General features: G+C 38.9%; 1 protein-coding gene across 6 annotated transcripts in view; it reads left to right on the plus strand.

Annotated features, from left to right (window-relative positions):
- The window catches only part of EBF1 (EBF transcription factor 1), a 395,009-nt gene that overhangs the window by 278,260 nt on the left and 99,033 nt on the right, over window positions 1-17,716 (plus strand). For 4 of the 6 annotated variants that reach the window (XM_083352266.1, XM_083352269.1, XM_083352267.1 and 1 more), the window contains exon 8: window positions 11,479-11,620. In XM_083352266.1, the coding sequence (XP_083208392.1) occupies window positions 11,479-11,620 (142 nt within the window). The remainder of the gene's footprint in view (window positions 1-11,478; window positions 11,621-17,716) is intronic. The other 2 variants (XM_083352268.1, XM_083352271.1) reach the window with 1 other exon arrangement.

Raw genomic sequence — 17,716 nt, forward strand, 5'->3', positions numbered from 1 at the left:
CATTCTTTGACTTGAAGAAAGGAGTGTGACTTTGCTCTTCACTGAGGCTTTTTGAGTTGGATTGTTAGTGATTCTAGCTGCTGTTGATGCAGTTTTAGTGCATGATTTAACTTTAATATTATGTGTATTAGGTGTCTTGAGCACTCTTGTCTCTCCCCCACAGCACTCAGTTTGAAGTCTCCATAGATTAGGTTTGCAAGCTGCCTTTCAGACACATTTTGTCCAGTTCCTTTGATGTACTTCTCATCTTTTGCCAGGACTACTTCATATTTCATTATCAAAAAGTCAAATCCATTCCAGCTGCCATCATTTCAGTAGCACTTTGTTCACTTCCAGTATTCTTGCTTCTCTTCCTGGGCTGTGTTCTTAGATATAAAAATTGAAGAAAATGCAATCTTGCCCCCATCCCCCTCAGCCTCCTGCTCAGTGCTTCATGGTTCCTTGCAGTGTCTTTAAGTCTTTGACTGGTTGTATTCCTACATGGATCAATAGAAACAGGAGGGAGTGTCTGTCACATCCCAATTGGGTGCTCCAGTCTCTTCATATGCTATCTGGATAAATGACAGATTGCTGCTTTGGTCCCACTCAGTGTAAGGTCTCTGATCAGCCCTACTGGTTGCTTCCTTATCTTCAGGGCAGGCACAGGAAATCCTTCTTTTTGTACAGAGTCTATTGAGTTGTCATTCTTAATTCCAGAACCTTGTGGCAACTGCTATTCATCTGGGATCCAGATTAGATGCAGAATGGTTAGGGACCTCCTACCTGTATTTCATCAGTTTTCTTCCTGCTTTGTCTCATCCTTACTAAACCTAGGCTATTTTTTCAGAATACCCACCAGTTAAATCTGTTTCATAGACCAGGGAATCTAGCATGAGCAGTCAAAGCTAAAGGCTGTCAAAGCCTCAATTCAAACCTACCTGTTCAGCTGCCAGTTCCGAATTCCCCCAAGATGTAAGCTGATTTTCATATGGTAATGCTTTTGGGTGTTCTGACAGAAGAGCAATCAAAAGCTTATGTAGGTGACTAGGTAGGACATAAGAGAGGTTGTTGATCTCTTGACTTGTAAAGATATTCTGTCAGGCAAACTAAGCCTCACAGCAGTTGAGCTTTCCATGTGTAAACAGAGACTGCTTAATTACACAGGTCATGTCAATTAGTGTGACCTTAGCATTTTAAGGAAATCACTTTCAGCAGAGTACATCACCCTTCATACTTTAATATCCAGCCTGCCTCCTTCGGTGACAAAAAATGTTTCTATAGGCAATGGTTATGATTTTTTTCTCTCCCTCCTACCCTAGCTTCCAGATCTGGTGCTTGAAGATTTGTAGAAAACAAAACTAGCCCCTTGTTGATGGTGCAATTTATTTATTGTAACTGGGCAAGAAAAGCACTAATTGAGGATAGGAGGGCCTTAGCTTAATTCTGTTGGCCTCTGTCAGAGTCATGATGTTAAAAGAAGCCTCCTTGGGTTGCCTGTGATGCCTCCTTTCATGAGTGTCCCAAAGGTGCTTTTTCAGGAGGCAACTGGACTTTATTGTTTGGGACAACCATGACCTGGATGACTGAGAATATCCATAGACACTCCTTTCATGAGACAACTCATACATTCCTATGGTGCCAGCTTAGGATGTCCCTGTTCTCCATGAAGTGTTCATCTCAGCATTGATCACCTGAATTTAGATTGAATAAAAAATATCAAGAAAAAATTTGAAATTGAAAAGCAGATAAGACTGTAGTGATGTTGTATATTGTTAAAGTTCAGTTTATGTGCTAGCTAGCTTCCACACAGCTGGTAGACTCACCTCCTTTAGAACTTTCCCTAGTGTTGACTGTATAGGGAAGGCGTTCCTGTGGATTTTTACTCTGCTAGTCATTGCCGTCTGTAGTGGGTGGTGCTCATCTCACTTTGAGGCCATTGAGCCAGTGCTGTCTGAAGATGTTGTTGCAGTCATGTGGCCAGCATAACATCATGGAGTGCTGTTACTTTTGCAATGAAATGGTACCTATTTATCTAGTCGTATTTGCATATTTTCAAACTGCTAGGTTGGCAGGAGCTGGAGCAAGAACATAGCATATGGTTCTCGAACGTGGGCTGTCAGCTTTCCAGCTGACAACCCCAGCATCTTAAATGCTGTGCCATTGTATCACTCTGTTTGGAGAAGAATGGACAGATAATGTGAATGTGTAATATTCAATTTTCACCCTAGAGTTAATTATACGAGACAGTACTTTATTTATTTATTTCATTTATATAGCCATCCATTTTATACCAAACTCTGAGCAACCCCAGAGTAGTTGTGATAATAAAAATTATTTGAGAATATAATGGTGGCAAGGCAGAAAATAAATAAATAAAAAACCCTGGGATTGTACAGTATCTCTTTGATACACGCAACACAATCCAAACATTCGGACTAATTGTGGCCGTAATGTTATTTCAATTACTATTTGAAAGAACTGCACTGTTCTTTCGACTGAAAATACAAAAATGAATGCAAGTAAACAATTTTAACACCTGCAGGAATGATAAAGGAGTGAGAGAAAGTTTTATCTGGATTGCCAGGGAAAAATAATTGATCAAATTTATGCCATCCATGGTAGGAAATGGCAATGTGGAAATATTCTGTATTTTCTCTATTTCTCAATTTCCCTGTTCTGTCTTTCTTCCAAATGATAATCATCATGACCACCTGCCTTCAAATCTTTATCACTGATGGAAAACATCTTATTAAATCATCATCAATATTATTGTTGACAAATAGGGCATTTAAGTTGTTACATTACATAAACAGCTAAATAAAACGCTATTTGATGGAGTGGGCTGGAAATAGAGTTTCAGTATTACAATGCTGGGAATATAAGGTAGACTTTGTTGATGAACATTAGAAATTAAGCTCTGCTTTGGTAATATTATTTTGCTGCAGGTTTGAATAGCATTCTTTGGTGATTCAGTGCTGAGTCTCTTCAAGAGATGCAAATGACATTTCATGAGGCTAATTTTAAAAATCAGCAGTGAGTGACTATATTTTAATCATCGTGAAACTTCTACCTAAATTTAGGTCAGGTTTTCGTATTTTGGGACTAGAAGATGAGTTTCAAAATAATACAAGATCCATGTTGCGAGAATCTGTATAGAAGTTATTTCAGCCTTTTTACATAGTGTTCAGATGTGTAAACAAAAATATATACTGCTAGTCCTCAACTTACGACCACAACTGAGTCCAAAATTTTTGTTCCTAAGTGAGAAATTTGTTAAGAGACATTTTTTATTTATTTTTTATTTTAATCCCATTTACCGGTATATCCTGCCCTTCTCCAAAGACTCAGGGTGGCTTACAATTTAAGCGCAAACCAATGTGCTTAGCAATAGCCTTCATTCTATGTATATGCCTGCTTATTAGGGCTTTCACACACCCCCCAAGCGGCATTATTACAAAGTCAGCTTATTGCCCCCAACAATCTGGGTCTTCATTTTACCTACCTCGGAAGGATGGAAGGCTGAGTCAACCTGGAGCCTGGTGGGATGCGAACCTGCACTAATTGCAGGCAGCTGGTGTTACTTAAGGAGGCATTAGCCCACTGCTCCACCAAGGCCCCATTTTATGACTTTTCTTGCCACATTTGTTAACTGAATCATTGCAGTTCTTAAATTCTTCCTAAATTAGTAACACAGTTGTTAAGTGAATCTGGCTTCCCCATTAACTTTGTTTGTCAGAAGGTTGCAAAAGGTGATCACGTGACTCTGGGACACTGCAACCGACATAAATATGAACCGGTTGCCAAGCTTTTGAATATAAATCATTATGGGGATGCTGCAACAGTCATAAGTGTGAAAAATGGTGATAGGTCACTTTTTCCAGTGCCGTTATAACATTGAATAGTCACTAAATGAACTGTTGTAAGTTGAGGATTACCTGTATTTCCTTCCAATAAAGTAAAGTATAGATTACTGAAAATATCAGGAATGTGCCATAAATTAAATTAACCTAATGATGGGTAGTGAAAACAGGGACCAATGCAATTCCTAATCTTGAAATATTAGATGAAGAATTCTGTGAGGGTTCAAAGTATGAGGAATGGTTGTAAGTCACTCTTTTTAATGCCATTTTTTTACTTTGAACAGTCACTAAATGAATGGCTATAAGTCGACGACCACCTGTAGGTGAAGAGCTGATCGTACTGCAGAATTTTTTTTCCCCCTCTTTGCTTTTCCCAAAATGAAAACTGTGTTTTCTTCAAAACATTTGGATTGGTTTCAGATTTGGCAGGCCTGACCATACCCCTGTTTACCTGAATGTGTCAGCACCTCATTAATCAATTTTTAAAGAGGAGTTTACTTTTTTTTTCCCCTTCGTGTGTCGGTATGTGCTTTTTAAAAGGTTGGTTCTTTGCATGCATGTTGCCTTGTGGCTGTGTTTTTTTTAAAGCTAAAAGAAAACTTGTTTCTGTTACAAATTAATTTTGCATCTGCTTTGATCAAGATGCAGTCCATGAATGCAGCAATTGAATCGAGTTGCCTTTTTAAAGAGATATTTGGATCATAGTTAAGAATTAATTCCCTCTTGAGAAGTTTTCCTAACTTTTATAGGATTTTCCAGTTCCCAGAATAAACATATGTGTGGCCTTTAGTCATAAAACAGCCAGTGCCATTTACAAGAGAGTTCAGAACATACTAGTTTTTGCCCATCTCACAGAACATTAATACTTAATATTGTATAGACTGAATATGTTTTTTTTCTTAAAACTACATGACTTCTGGTTAATGTATGTATGCAATGTTTGTGTGGAAACAGCAGGTTTCTTTTTCTTGTTCTACAGGTGCACTATGAATAATCACTTCTGAAAGTTGACCACCAAATAACCACTTGCATTTTTTCATACTTCCTGATGCTGGAAACAGTTTCTCTAGGGGATTCTTTTTTTATAGTACTTTTTTTTCCCTCCTAATGACTATAAAAGAACCACCCTGGCATGGCATCATTGTAGTAAATCAAATTCTAGTCAAGGAAACTAGGTAGCAAAATTGTGTTATGCAATGAATGTGTTGGAATGAGTCCCCGATTTTGCAGATGTTGTGGGTAGCAAGAATTAAATAACGGATTTCAGTGAGATTACTCTGGTTAAAAAAAAAGTTAATTAATGTTCTCCTGCAGAGAAAAATATTGCATTCTCTCTTATAGGCTCAGAACTCCCTTTACAGCCTTATTTGAAACTCTGACTTAGTTCTTTTAAATGGAATCGTATTAAAAAGTTGAATTTGTTAGGATTTATGTTGTTGAAATACTTTAGGTTGTTACTTTCTTCTTTTTTCCCCCTTTTCCCCCTCTGCTTGGTTAGTTTTTAAATCTGTGTATGAACAGCATTTTCAGGCAGCCAAAGTTTTCGCACACACACACACACACACACACACACACACAGAGAGAGAGAGAGAGAGAGAGAAGCATCAAAATCAGCCTTGAAATAGAACATAACACATTGGGGCATTCCTAATACATTTGGAGGACGTCAATGGAGGGAAACTTCCTGATTACTTTTTCTTAAGATGACTGTGGCATGACTTTTTATTTGAGTAGGAGCAAAAGTCTTCATACTTGACACCAGCATATTTTAAAAGTACTGATCAGTTACCAATTTTCAGATTTGTCTCTTCAACCCCTACCCTGGAAACTTACCACATGTGAAGAAAAACCATAGTTGCTTGTGTCTCCCTATCACTTAAGCAAATGGATTAACCATTGTAGAAAAAGGCATAATACTCCAGTGCCTTGACAGTGTAAGGGCCTTAGGTGTCAATGATATTACATGCATCATGATGTAATTATGTAATGATGCCATATCATGAATGACAGACCGTATTTCATTTGCATCATTTGCACAATAACATCATGACATGAATAACAGCATAGCACCCTTGCAGATGCCCATGACAAACATTGTGTTACAGTATCTGAGTATCTTTGTGTGATTTTTGCTTTATCTATTTATAAAATTCAGTAATAGTATAAACATATTGGGGATGCTTGCATTGCTCAGTTGGCTTAAATGGCCAGGATTGTATATTGCCCATCAATGTAAAGTATATTCTGTACTCCAGTGCACAAAATTTGTGCAAACCTTAATATATTTTTACTTTAAAAATTGAAGTTTTATGCACTGATAACATAATACTTTGAATAATAGCTATTAGTTAAACCAGGGGTCCCCAACCCCTGGTCCATGGACCAGTACCGGGCCACGGCATGCTAGCAACCGGTCTGCACAAACAAGGAAAGTCCCATCCACAGGATGCAGGCAGCACACACAGCCATGGCCCCTCCCGTCCGTGGAAAAACCTTTCTCCACGTAACCAGTCCCTGGTGTCCAAAAGGTTGGGGACCTCTGAGTTAAACTTTTTCAGGTGAAACAATTCAGTATTCCATATATAGTACAGTACTCAGTAGCTGAAAAAGAGCAAATTAATTCTGGGCAGATGAAAGTGACTGATCATAGGAGCCCTAGGGTGCTGTGGTTAGAATGTAGTATTGCAGGCTAACTCTGTCCACAGCCAGGAGTTCAATCCTGACTGTCTCGAGGTTAACTTAGCATTCCATCCTTTTGAAGTCACTAAAATGAGTACCCAGATTGTTGGGGGCAATATGTTGACATTTGTAAAACACTCAGAGAGTGCTGTAAAGCAATATGAAGCAGTATATAAGTCTAAGTACTAGTGCTATTCTATTGCTGTTGCTATCATTACAATCTTGTATTGAGGGATTGTCATTGTATAGTGTTTTTCATGAAATCCTGTTAAGGCACATTCAGTTTGCTACTCAGTTATGTATTTGCCACGTAGGGAACTGTGTCTATGAACCCTGATTATAGAAACAAATTAAATTTAATTTCAAACTTTTGCTGGCATGTTCCTTTTTCACTATGCTCTAACCAATGTGCTGGTTCTATCTCGTTAAGTATCTAGCTTCTAAAACTGTTTAACTATCTGATGAAACGAGCTAATGGCATTTTGTGACAAACTATATCCAGACACAAATCACGTCAACATTCACAGGCTTGTAAACATTAATAAATTGGGGAGAGGAGGGGAGGGAAGGACAGATTAAATAAACAGAAAATTGGAACTGCTGGATTAAACAGTGTTTTAGGTCAGGAAATGACAAAACATGTTTTTGAGAAATTTACTATGGTTAATGAAATATTACTTTGAAAAATTTGCTTCATTTTCTTCCCTTTTACCCATTTCAAGCCCCATGAGGAAATTTTTGCCAGCATCCCTTTCTGTTCATGCAACTTTGAGAGGCTAACAGCTTCCTTGGAGAATTGAAGAAATATTTGCCAATCCTTGTAAAGCATTTCACCTCTTCAGAGGCTAAAGCTTCTCAATACCAAGAACAATTAAAGCAAGAGCCTTGCGAAGCAACTGGGGAATTCAGCAAAATAAATCAGAAACCCTCTTCCTTGGCTCTGGAGGGTAGCCTCATTATAAGAGCAGATCTATTAGCCCCTTTGCCATTGTCTTTCATTTCTCAAGTGAGGTGATTCTAATTAAATTAATCTGCATGTCAATCTATCGGTGATCAATCAAAGAGGCTGAGGTCTCCCTTAGCGGCGCTGTGCTTGAGGCTGACAGGGGCTGATAATGGAGGAAGAAATAAACTGTCGAGCAAAGTTAATTAGTCAACATAATAGGTGGATTAAACAGGAGCCAGCTGATTGCAGTTTCACATGTTGAAGCATGAGGTGGGAGCTGAAACTGCAATTAACAGACAATTATTATATTTGGTTGTAAGAGGTCGCATGAATAAACATATCTCAGTGGGTTTCAATTTTTAATCCCCCTTCCTTGTTTAATTTAAGGAGAAGTGTAGGTCATTTCTTCTTATTGTTTTAGCAAAAGTTCTGGAAGGCAGGTTCATAGGAAGGAAGCTGTAATTAGCTTCGGATGCTTAATGAGTGGTAGTGGAATGGAAACATAGCCTTTAGGTTGAATGAGTAGTTAGGCAGTGGTAAAAAGCAGTGATGCAGCCACATAGATGCAGAATTTCCCCAAAACGTGAGAGAAAAGAGGTTTGTGGAATCCCCCACCAAAATTTTTGTTGGTGATTTATTTTGTTGATTCATTATCCCCATTGGTTTTAGAATACTCCTGTTGAATTTATAACTAACTAGATACAATGTTGCATTATTAATCTGTTTCTCCTCCTTTCTTCCACCCCCCTCCATGATCAAACACAACAGTAGATTAACATTAGTATGGACAAGCATTTATTCACAATAAGGATGGTTGTTTTATCCACTCTTATTGTGAATAAATGACTGTCCACACTAATATTAATATACTGCTGTGTTTGATCATGGTAACAAATTGACTTAATGCATATAGACTATATTTATTTACAGAAATCAAAATCAGTATTATTATAACTGTTATTATTTTAAATTTGAAATAAATCTTGGCAGACTCTTGGAGACTTAAAACAACACCAATTTGAAAGAAACAAACAACATAAATAAAAATTTCAGTACATGTTTATAATACTTCTAATCAGCCATCAGTGCATATGATGTAAGTAGATAGCAAGTATCTAAATGTTGATGGTCAATAGTTATTCCCTGGAGGCCTTCCTGAAAATTTTGATCTTGGGTAAATTTGGGAAGGCCTTCACCACAGGGCCAGCCTAATTTCTTGAGGGAGGCAGTTCCAGAGCATTGGTGCCAAGATGGGAAACCTGCCCACCTCACAGAATTAGGATATTATGTGGAGATTCTCCCTGAAGACCCTCAGATGGGTCAAATTTGGTAGGAATTAGAAATTCTGGAAATGCCAAACCATATTTGGAATTTTAAATGGAAACTATCACTTTAAATTGTATCTGGAAGTCTGCTGATAATCAATACGGGACCTGCAAGATAAATGTAATACAATCATAAAGATAAAAGTGCTGTATATGGATGTGATTTAAGCATAGTATCCTTCAACACTGGGAGATAGGTGGTGCTGTAGCAAGCATTACATTTGAGTCCAATTAATAAGTGGATAACTGTGTTTATTTTCATATTTGTGTAATTGTGTCCTAAGTGATATACACATGCACAGTGGCTACTTCAGGCACTTAGTGAAAGCAATCTAGGGAACATGTTGTTCAAAGGCTAGCACATTCTCTGACAACCCCTGTTGTGACTCAGGGCCAGCCTGTGGGTCCGACAGCCGGGTCCGATGTATCGGAGGACTCAGATGTGGGGGAGGAGGGAAACGAACCGGCTGATGATGATTTGGAGGCTTTGCAGAGTCCTCAGCCGGGAACCTCTTCTCAGCTGTGTGAGCCCGAGAGTGCGGAGGATGATGACCCACAGCTGGCCCTGTTCAAGGACGCCCGACGCAGGAGGCAGACGAGCAGGGACAAACAAAGAAAGGCTATGGGACTCCTCGGGAGGAGGCACAGGGAGACCACGCCCTGAGCTCTCTATAAAAGAAGTGTTTGGGGAGGGGCTGGTTGCTGAAAGCAACTTTTCCGTTTGAGAAGTCAAGCTCTTGTATTTTTGTAACAGTGTAATTAAAACTTGGCAGAAGCCTTTTGGTCTTGGACGCTTTCCAGACTCTTCTTTTGATTAGGGGTGCGAGAAGAGGGCTGGTTCAGAACAACCCCAAACTGCCCCTTCTCTGCAACAAACAAAATTCAAGGGTTGTTTGAAGATATTTTTTTTAAATTCTATTTATATCCCGCCCTTCTCCGAAGACTCCGGGCGGCTTACAAGCTTAGCAGTAGCCTTCATTCTATGTATATGCCTGCTTGTTAGGGCTTTCACACACACCCCCAAGCGGCATTATTACAAAGTCAGCTTAATTGCCCCCAACAATCTGGGTCCTCATTTAAAAATCCAGGAGGATTCAAACAGCATTGGGTCATCCTGCTTGCTAGCATAAATGTGATTGTTCTTAAGATGGCTGTCTCCAACCTTTCTGGTTCGGCAGACTGGTGGGGGCAGTGGCAGCAGTGGGGCTGGGGGAAGGGAGAGTTTCACGTGCATGCCACTTTCACAAATGCAGCTTCCTGGACACTCACCCACCACTTCCATGGCCTGGTTCCAGTGGGCTGCGGCCCACCACTGAGCCATGAACCAGGAGTTGGGACCCCTGTTTTAAGACATCTACTTAGTACCCTGTTATTTAACTCTTTAAAGAAAAAAATGTTTTGTAAGATTATTTTATTATAAATGAGACTAAATATAATAAAGAAAAATGATGAATGAGCTGGTGATAATGAGGGTAATAATAATGACAGTATCTAAAGCAGGGGTCCCCAACCCTCGGTCCATGAACTGGTACTAGGCTGTGGCATGCCAACAACCAGTCTGCACAAACAAGCAAAGCCCCATCCAAGGGATGCAGGCAGCACACCAAACCATGCCCCCTCTCCACGGAACTGGTCCCTGGTTCCCAAAAGGTTGGGGACCTCTGATCTAAAGGTCTCAGTTGTCTACTCTACTGCTTAACTACTTAAAGTTGAAGTTATTTTACACAGCTTCTAAAAGGTCCTTTTAAGATAAATAAGATTCAGCTATAATAAATAACCACTATTGGATCCTATTTTCAATCCATAGTGACTCCAGAAAACAATGCATATTTTTTATCAAAGTAACTTAATGGAAATCCTTTATCAACTTGCTCAAAAATTATATTTTATCAATAAAATTATGCTTTACAGTATTAATAAATGTATCAGCTGGTTGAGTTTGTGCTTTTTATTTTATTTATTTATTACTAAATGTATATGCTGCCCATCTCACTGCCTAAATTTCACATGTCCTGTATTGTACAGCAAAACAATATTTCTATAGCTGTTCCCATTAGGATAATAAAATTTGCAAAAACAGTGTATTCACACTTGATTGCTACATAAAGACAATGTCTACCTAGATTTGAAAAAAAGTATTCATTTTAGTTCTTAAATATTCTTTACATATACAACCTTTCTTTTTCCCTACCCAATCCAGGAGAATTTTGGACAAATGCTTATACTCCAGGATTTAGCAGTATGAGGAATTCAGCTACTCTAATCCAACTTTAGCAACCAATTTTGTTTTTTCACTTGAATCAATTCTCATTTGCAGTGACAACAGTTTATCTATTCTGACATGCATGCTGAAGGATGATGTGGGGTAATATGCAGCCAACTCTTTTAAAAAGGAGTTAATAAAGCCGCTCTTGTTAAAATTATGGTTAACAGTGTATATTCCTTTATACAGCTACAAACTATGTAATTTGACTAAATGACATCAAAAGCCTGTGATGCCAAAGACCCACTCATCAATAGCACCTCTTGTTAGAGTCATAGAGTCTAGGCACTAGTTATTATGCGAAATAGCTCTGCAATTTTCTGCCGCTCCCAGCTGTTATTTAAGATTCTGAGTTTATTAGTCTCTGTGCTTATTTGATTTTAAATTGCATTAAAGTGTTTCCTTATATTGCTGTTCCACTTGCAGGTTGTGGTCTCTACAACAGTCAACGTGGATGGCCATGTCTTGGCAGTGTCGGATAATATGTTTGTGCACAATAACTCCAAACATGGGCGGAGGGCTCGAAGGCTTGATCCTTCGGAAGGTACGCCTTCTTATCTGGAACATGGTAGGCATTTTTTGTTGGTTGCCATTTCTTCTTTCACTATGGGTCCTTGGGCTTTCTTTCTCCCTATTTTCTTCCCATGCTCAACACTGGTGCAAAATTTTGAAAATATTGCTGAAATGGGACACCAAATTTTCAACCTATTTGAATGATCCTACAAATCCGGCTCATGCATTGAAGTAGGGCTTAATATTATTAGGGTGGAGTTATTACCATCACATAATTGATTATTTTTTTGTAAATCTGAAGTAGCCAAGAAGCAGTGTTTCTCAACCTTGGTAGCTTGAAATGTGTGGACTTCATCTCCCAGAGTTGCCCAGTCAACATGCTGGCTGGGAAATTCTGGGAGTTGAAGTCTATGCACCTTCAAGTTGCCAAGGTTTAGAAACAGTGCTATAGAGAATTATTTTATGTATATTATGTTCTAAATTCACAAATGTTGCTTTCTGTTAGGTACATAATGTTCCTAAACATTTCCAGTCCTATGAAGTACAAGAAAGTGAGAGTCTATGCAAATGTGTATATACATTGGATTAGTGACTGTAAAATAGTCGTACTGCATTACCTCTTTTTTTTATTTCAAGAAGCAGTAATGTTAACTAGTATTGTGGATCTTATAGTGCATATCTGGAGTAGGAGAGTGAATCTGTGCCCTCTAAAAGCTGTAAGACCAGGAGCCCCAGTCAATGTAGCCTGTCAGGAGTAATGCTGGGTGTTAGATGTCTATGGAGATTCTCAGTCATCCAGTTCATGGTTGTCCCAAAGATGTTTTTTTTTTTTCCAGGAGGCAACTACACTTTCTTGTGTTTCTTTTGAAGATGTTTTGCTTCTCATCCAAGAAGCTTCTTCAGCTCTGACTAGATGGTGGGAAGTGGAAAGATTTATATTGCTTATATGACCATCTGTCTGCAAGCAATATAAATCCTTCCACTCCCCACCATCTAGTCAGAGCTGAAGAAGCTTCTTTGATCAAAACATCTTCAAAAGAAACACAAGAATGGCCAGTTGCCTCTTAAAAAAAAAAAAGAAGCACCCTTGGGCTGGGCGTTGGAGTTCAGCACTTAGATGGCCACATATTCCTTACCTATGACTTACAGCAGGGGTCCTCAACCCCCGGTCCATGGACCAGTACCAGGCCGTGGCATGCCAGCAACTGGGCTACACAAACAAGCAAAGCCCCATCCGCGAGATGCAGGCAGCACACAAAACCACATACCCCTCTGATCCACGGAAAAAACCCTCTCTCTGTGGAACTGGTCCCTCGTGCCCAAATGGTTGGGGACCAATGGTTTACAGGATGATTATGAAATAATACTATCCTTATTCTTACACCATAATCATAATCTCAAGAATAACATTTTAGTGACTGAGTCAGCAACTGAGTTTAGGATCCAGTGAGCTATTTTGCAGTGACCATGTGACATGTTTACATGAATGAAATTAATCTGAGTCTTTCAATCTTTTCTTGCAATAGTCTTCCTGGATGTTTTTTTTTAAACACTTAGAAATACAGACTTACAAAATATTCATGGATAAAGCTTTTTCTTAATCTTATTCCAGCAACATTAACATGGAGAAATCCTATTTATTTATTTTGCTAAACTGTTTGGTTTTCCTCTTTCTCCTTTAAAAAGAAACTCTAAATTGGTAAACATATAAAACAAACACAGTATTAACATAGTGATTAACAACTGAAACTATGCAACAATAGTACATTACTGGTACACAGTTTTTCTTAAGGTTTCCCTGGAAAATGAAGGAAAGAGGAATCTGAATATAACCTTTAAAAGAAGCAAAGAGGATGCTGAATGTATCTTACTAGAAGACTCTCTGTATCATGAGACTTACGCACTTTACTTTCAAAACTTACAGTGAAAGCTGCAGTTCTGAAATCCATGGGCAGGCTGGGGGCCTTTGTGGTAATGCTGTTTATCAAAGCAAAGTTTCACTAGTGTAGTGGTGAAAAGCTTTGTTGGGGTAGATGTATAATGACTACTACTTCCTAACTCCTCTTCCTCTGTGGGACAAATAAAAGTTCATAAACTGAGAGTAACCACCTTGTGGTTAAGGTGAAGGGTAAGGGTAAGTAAATGCAGAGTGCATTGGCAGTGATGGGTAAGACAGAAGCAAGTAGTACTAGACCCAGAGCCAAATGTGGATGGGGTACTTATTTGCCCACCCTCCCCTCCCCTGTCACCTTCTAACACTTTGTTTCTCTGTAACTGGCCAGGACAGATTCCTCTTGCCAGAAGTATGAAGTGATTGCTTACAGAGGGCTTTTGAAATTAAGCCAAAGACTGCATGAAATTACACTGAGGTACTGGATGCCCACCCATGATTTAGATAATACAAAGGCATCTTGTTCCCTCAGCGTCTCCTCCAACTTCCCAGTAAGAAGGAAAGCTATAGCAGTTCTGGAGCAGGCATAATGCTTGTTTCTCTCACTGATGAAAAAAAAAATGAATAGATAAATTAAAAATTAAACAGATGTGGAAAAAAAGAGGAATAGACTTATGCTGTAGCTGGCAGAGTTGGCAAAGTTTAAAAAGTGATATTTTTACGACTACTGGTGGCGTCGCTCACCCATCCTCAAAGAATTGCTGTGTATGATTTTTACCTTGTGCATTAGATCCATATTGCTTTTACTATAAAACTAAAGTAAGAAAAACTTGTAAGTCTTAATGTACCTTCCCCTCCCTCTTTTATATTCATGAGAACTAGGGAGGGACTTGTTTGAGTGACTTTATCAGATTACATTCCTATCCTGGACTCAATCTTCTTTTATCTGGCTATTATCTTAGTGGCGGCTCTTCCTCTTGCCCCTCAAGGCCACTCCCCATTCTATCTACATTTGGGTAAAGAGATATCAGCCATCAGTGTGCTGCAGCTGCCAAAAAAGCCAACACAGTTCTAGGCTGCATTAACAGGGATAGAATCAAGATCTTGTGAAGTGTTAATACCACTTTATAATGCCACAATAAGACCATACTTGGAATACTGCATCCAGTTTTGGTTGCCAGGATGTAAAAAAGATGTTGAGACTATAGAAAGAGTACAGAGAAGAGCAACAAAGATGATTAGGGAACTGGAGGCTAAAATATATAAAGAACGGTTGCTGGAATTGGGGATGTTTACTTTAATGAAAAGAAGGTTAGGGATGACATGATAGCAATGTTCCAATATCTCAGGGATTGCCACAAAGAAGAGGGAGTCCAGCTACTCTCCAAAGCACCTGAAGGCAGGGCAAGAAACAATGGATGGAAACTAATCAAGGAGAGAAGCAATCTAGGATTAAGGAGAAATTTCCTGACAGTTAGAACAATTAGCCTGTGGAACAACCTGCCTCCAGAAGTTGTAAATGCTCCAACACTGAAAGTTTTACAGAAGAGATTGGACAACCATTTGTCTGAAATGGTATAGGGCAGGAGTCCCCAAACTGTGGGCCGTGGGCCACTACTGGGCCTTGGCCACTTGGTCACTGTCAGCGCTAGCACCACCCCGCCCTGAGCATCCCACCGTCACTAGCGCCACCTTGAGCATCCCACCAGTGCTAGTACTGCCCTGCACCCGAGTGTCCCACCAGCACTAGCACCGTCCCATCCCCAAGTGTCCCATTGGCACTAGGGCTACCCATAGCATCCCACCAGCGCTAGTGCCACCCCATTTGCACCCCATGTTTGCATGTGTGCATGTGCTCATGTGTGACCCTTTTTGTGTGCATGCACGGGGTTCATTTTTGCATGTGCATGCACGGCCTATTTGTGTGTGCATACGTAGCGGTGCTTGCCTCCCTTTCCGGGCTGCCAAATCAGAAAGGTTGGAGACCTCTGGTATAGGGTTTCCTGAATGAGCAGGGGGGTTGGACTAGATGACCTCCAAGATCCTTTCCAACATTCTATTCTATTCTATTCTATTCTATTCTATTCTATTCTATTCTATTCTATTCTATTCTATTCTATTCTATTCTATTCTATTCTATTCTATTTCTATTTCTATTTCTATTTCTATTTCTTTCTATTTCTATTTAGATTGTGTTCCAGAGAAGCCACATGGACTGGCTCAGCCAAGCCTGTTGAGACTGCAACAAATAGGATATTAATCTCCCACAATTCCAATTAATATTAATATGCATGTATAAATAGCTTGTGCCAATGCTAATAATATTTATCACTTAGTGTATCTGAAAGTTATCCTAGGATACTAATACCATGTTGAAAAACCATGCAGCATGAAAATATGAACTGCCATCATTGTATGAATCATTTGTGAAAAAACACAACCTCTTGCCTCATTATTAGGCTGCCCTATTATTATACCTTATTAATTTACTTTGCATATATGTAAAACAGCTCTCTTTATATTATAGGAGCTACTTACATAATAAATTTGGTCAGGTGGTAAATGCATAATGTATCAGATCCACTTTGCACTTTCCAACCTAAAATTCTTAGCTCAGCAGTGTTTCTTATTATATAAACATAACTTACATCTGTATTTATTTAGCTTTAACTTTTATATAGACCATGAGACATTTTATGCAATAATTCATACTATAGATTTTTTTCCATCCTTGCCAGAAACTTAATTTAATAAACAAACCACTGTCATAACTTTTAGCTGATTTACTAAGGAATGTTCAAGCTGTTATTTTATTAATTAGAAGGAAACGAAGTATGCAGAGAATATCTATTAATTCATCCTTGAAGTTTCTTACACCAACCAAATCCTCTCCCTTTTTTTATTAAAAACAAATAGGATACAGATATCTTTTTTGAGAGGACTCGGTGAATACAGGTAGTTCCCAGTTTAAGAACAAGTTCCATTCCCAAGGTCTGTCCTTAAAGTCCAATTTGTTTGTAAACTGGACCAGTGTTATTGTATAATAATACATACTGTAAATACTGTTGTATAATGAACTTGAACCACTGTGTATTTAACTTGAATTGCTGTGCATTTAACTTGAATTTTGCTACAATAGGTTCTGTTCTTAATTATGGGTTCTATTTAAACCAGAGTGTTCTTAACCTGGAGATTTGCTGTACCTGTCAATTAGGATAGGCTAGAATTCCTTCAGACTGGAAAGTTTCTGCTTTCACCCTTAGCATAAAGCTACCTGCTCTAAATTCTGCTCATAGCTCTTTTCCATGTAACAAAGTAATATGGGGAGAAAATGGAAAATCAGATTTCAGCTAATAGCAGTTGGTATGAAAATTCTGCTTGCGTGAATTTATACCAAATTTTGTAGTTCCACAATCAGATGTTAGTATTGGGATTAAAGCATTATTTTTTAGGACTATGCATAATTCTGAAATGATTTATTTTTATTTATGGCCACGTTGGGATGGCGTGGTGGCTCAGCAGTTAAGATGATGGGCTTATTGGTTGGAAAAGCTGGCAGCACACGTTTGAGACCAGAGTGCCATGTGATGGGGTGAGCACCCATCTTTGCTCCAGCTTCTGCCAACCTAGCAGTTCAAAAGCATGCAAATGCAAGTAGATAAATAGATACAATATCAGTGAGAAGGTAATGTCCATGATGTCATGCTGGCTACATGATCACAGAAATGTCTTTGGACAGCACTGGCTCACTGTTGAAACAGAGATGAGCATCGTCCCCCATAGTCAGCAATGACTAACAGAGTAAAATCTACAGGAACTTTTACTTTATGGACACCCATCTCACAAGAATGAATCTAGGCAGCATACAGTAAAAAAAAGTATAAAACAAGAATCACGTAAAACACAGTCACGTTAAAAAGATTTTTTTTTTAAGAAAAAACCACATTCAAGAAATTCAGTCAGCATTAGAGTCACTTCTTGATCAGAAGGGCTTTGCTTAGGACCTCACAGAAATGCAAGTACAGCAACTCTCTGCTTTTCATTGAAGCCAACTAATAATTCAGGTGCTTCTACATGAGGTTAGAAGCTGCACTTGCTTTATAAGGTACATTTACTTTAACGAATGTCTTAGGACAGGTAAGAGTTAGCTAGCTGAGGTTCACCATCCTTCCTTTAATGCACATGCATTGCTCTGCTCCTAATGGCCATGTTGGTGCCCCTGTTGAAGAAAGGCAGCATTTATTTGATCTCAGAATGAAA

The sequence above is a fragment of the Vipera ursinii genome (assembly GCF_947247035.1).
Source record: "Vipera ursinii genome assembly, chromosome: 2".
In the NCBI taxonomy this organism is placed as follows: domain Eukaryota; kingdom Metazoa; phylum Chordata; class Lepidosauria; order Squamata; family Viperidae; genus Vipera; species Vipera ursinii.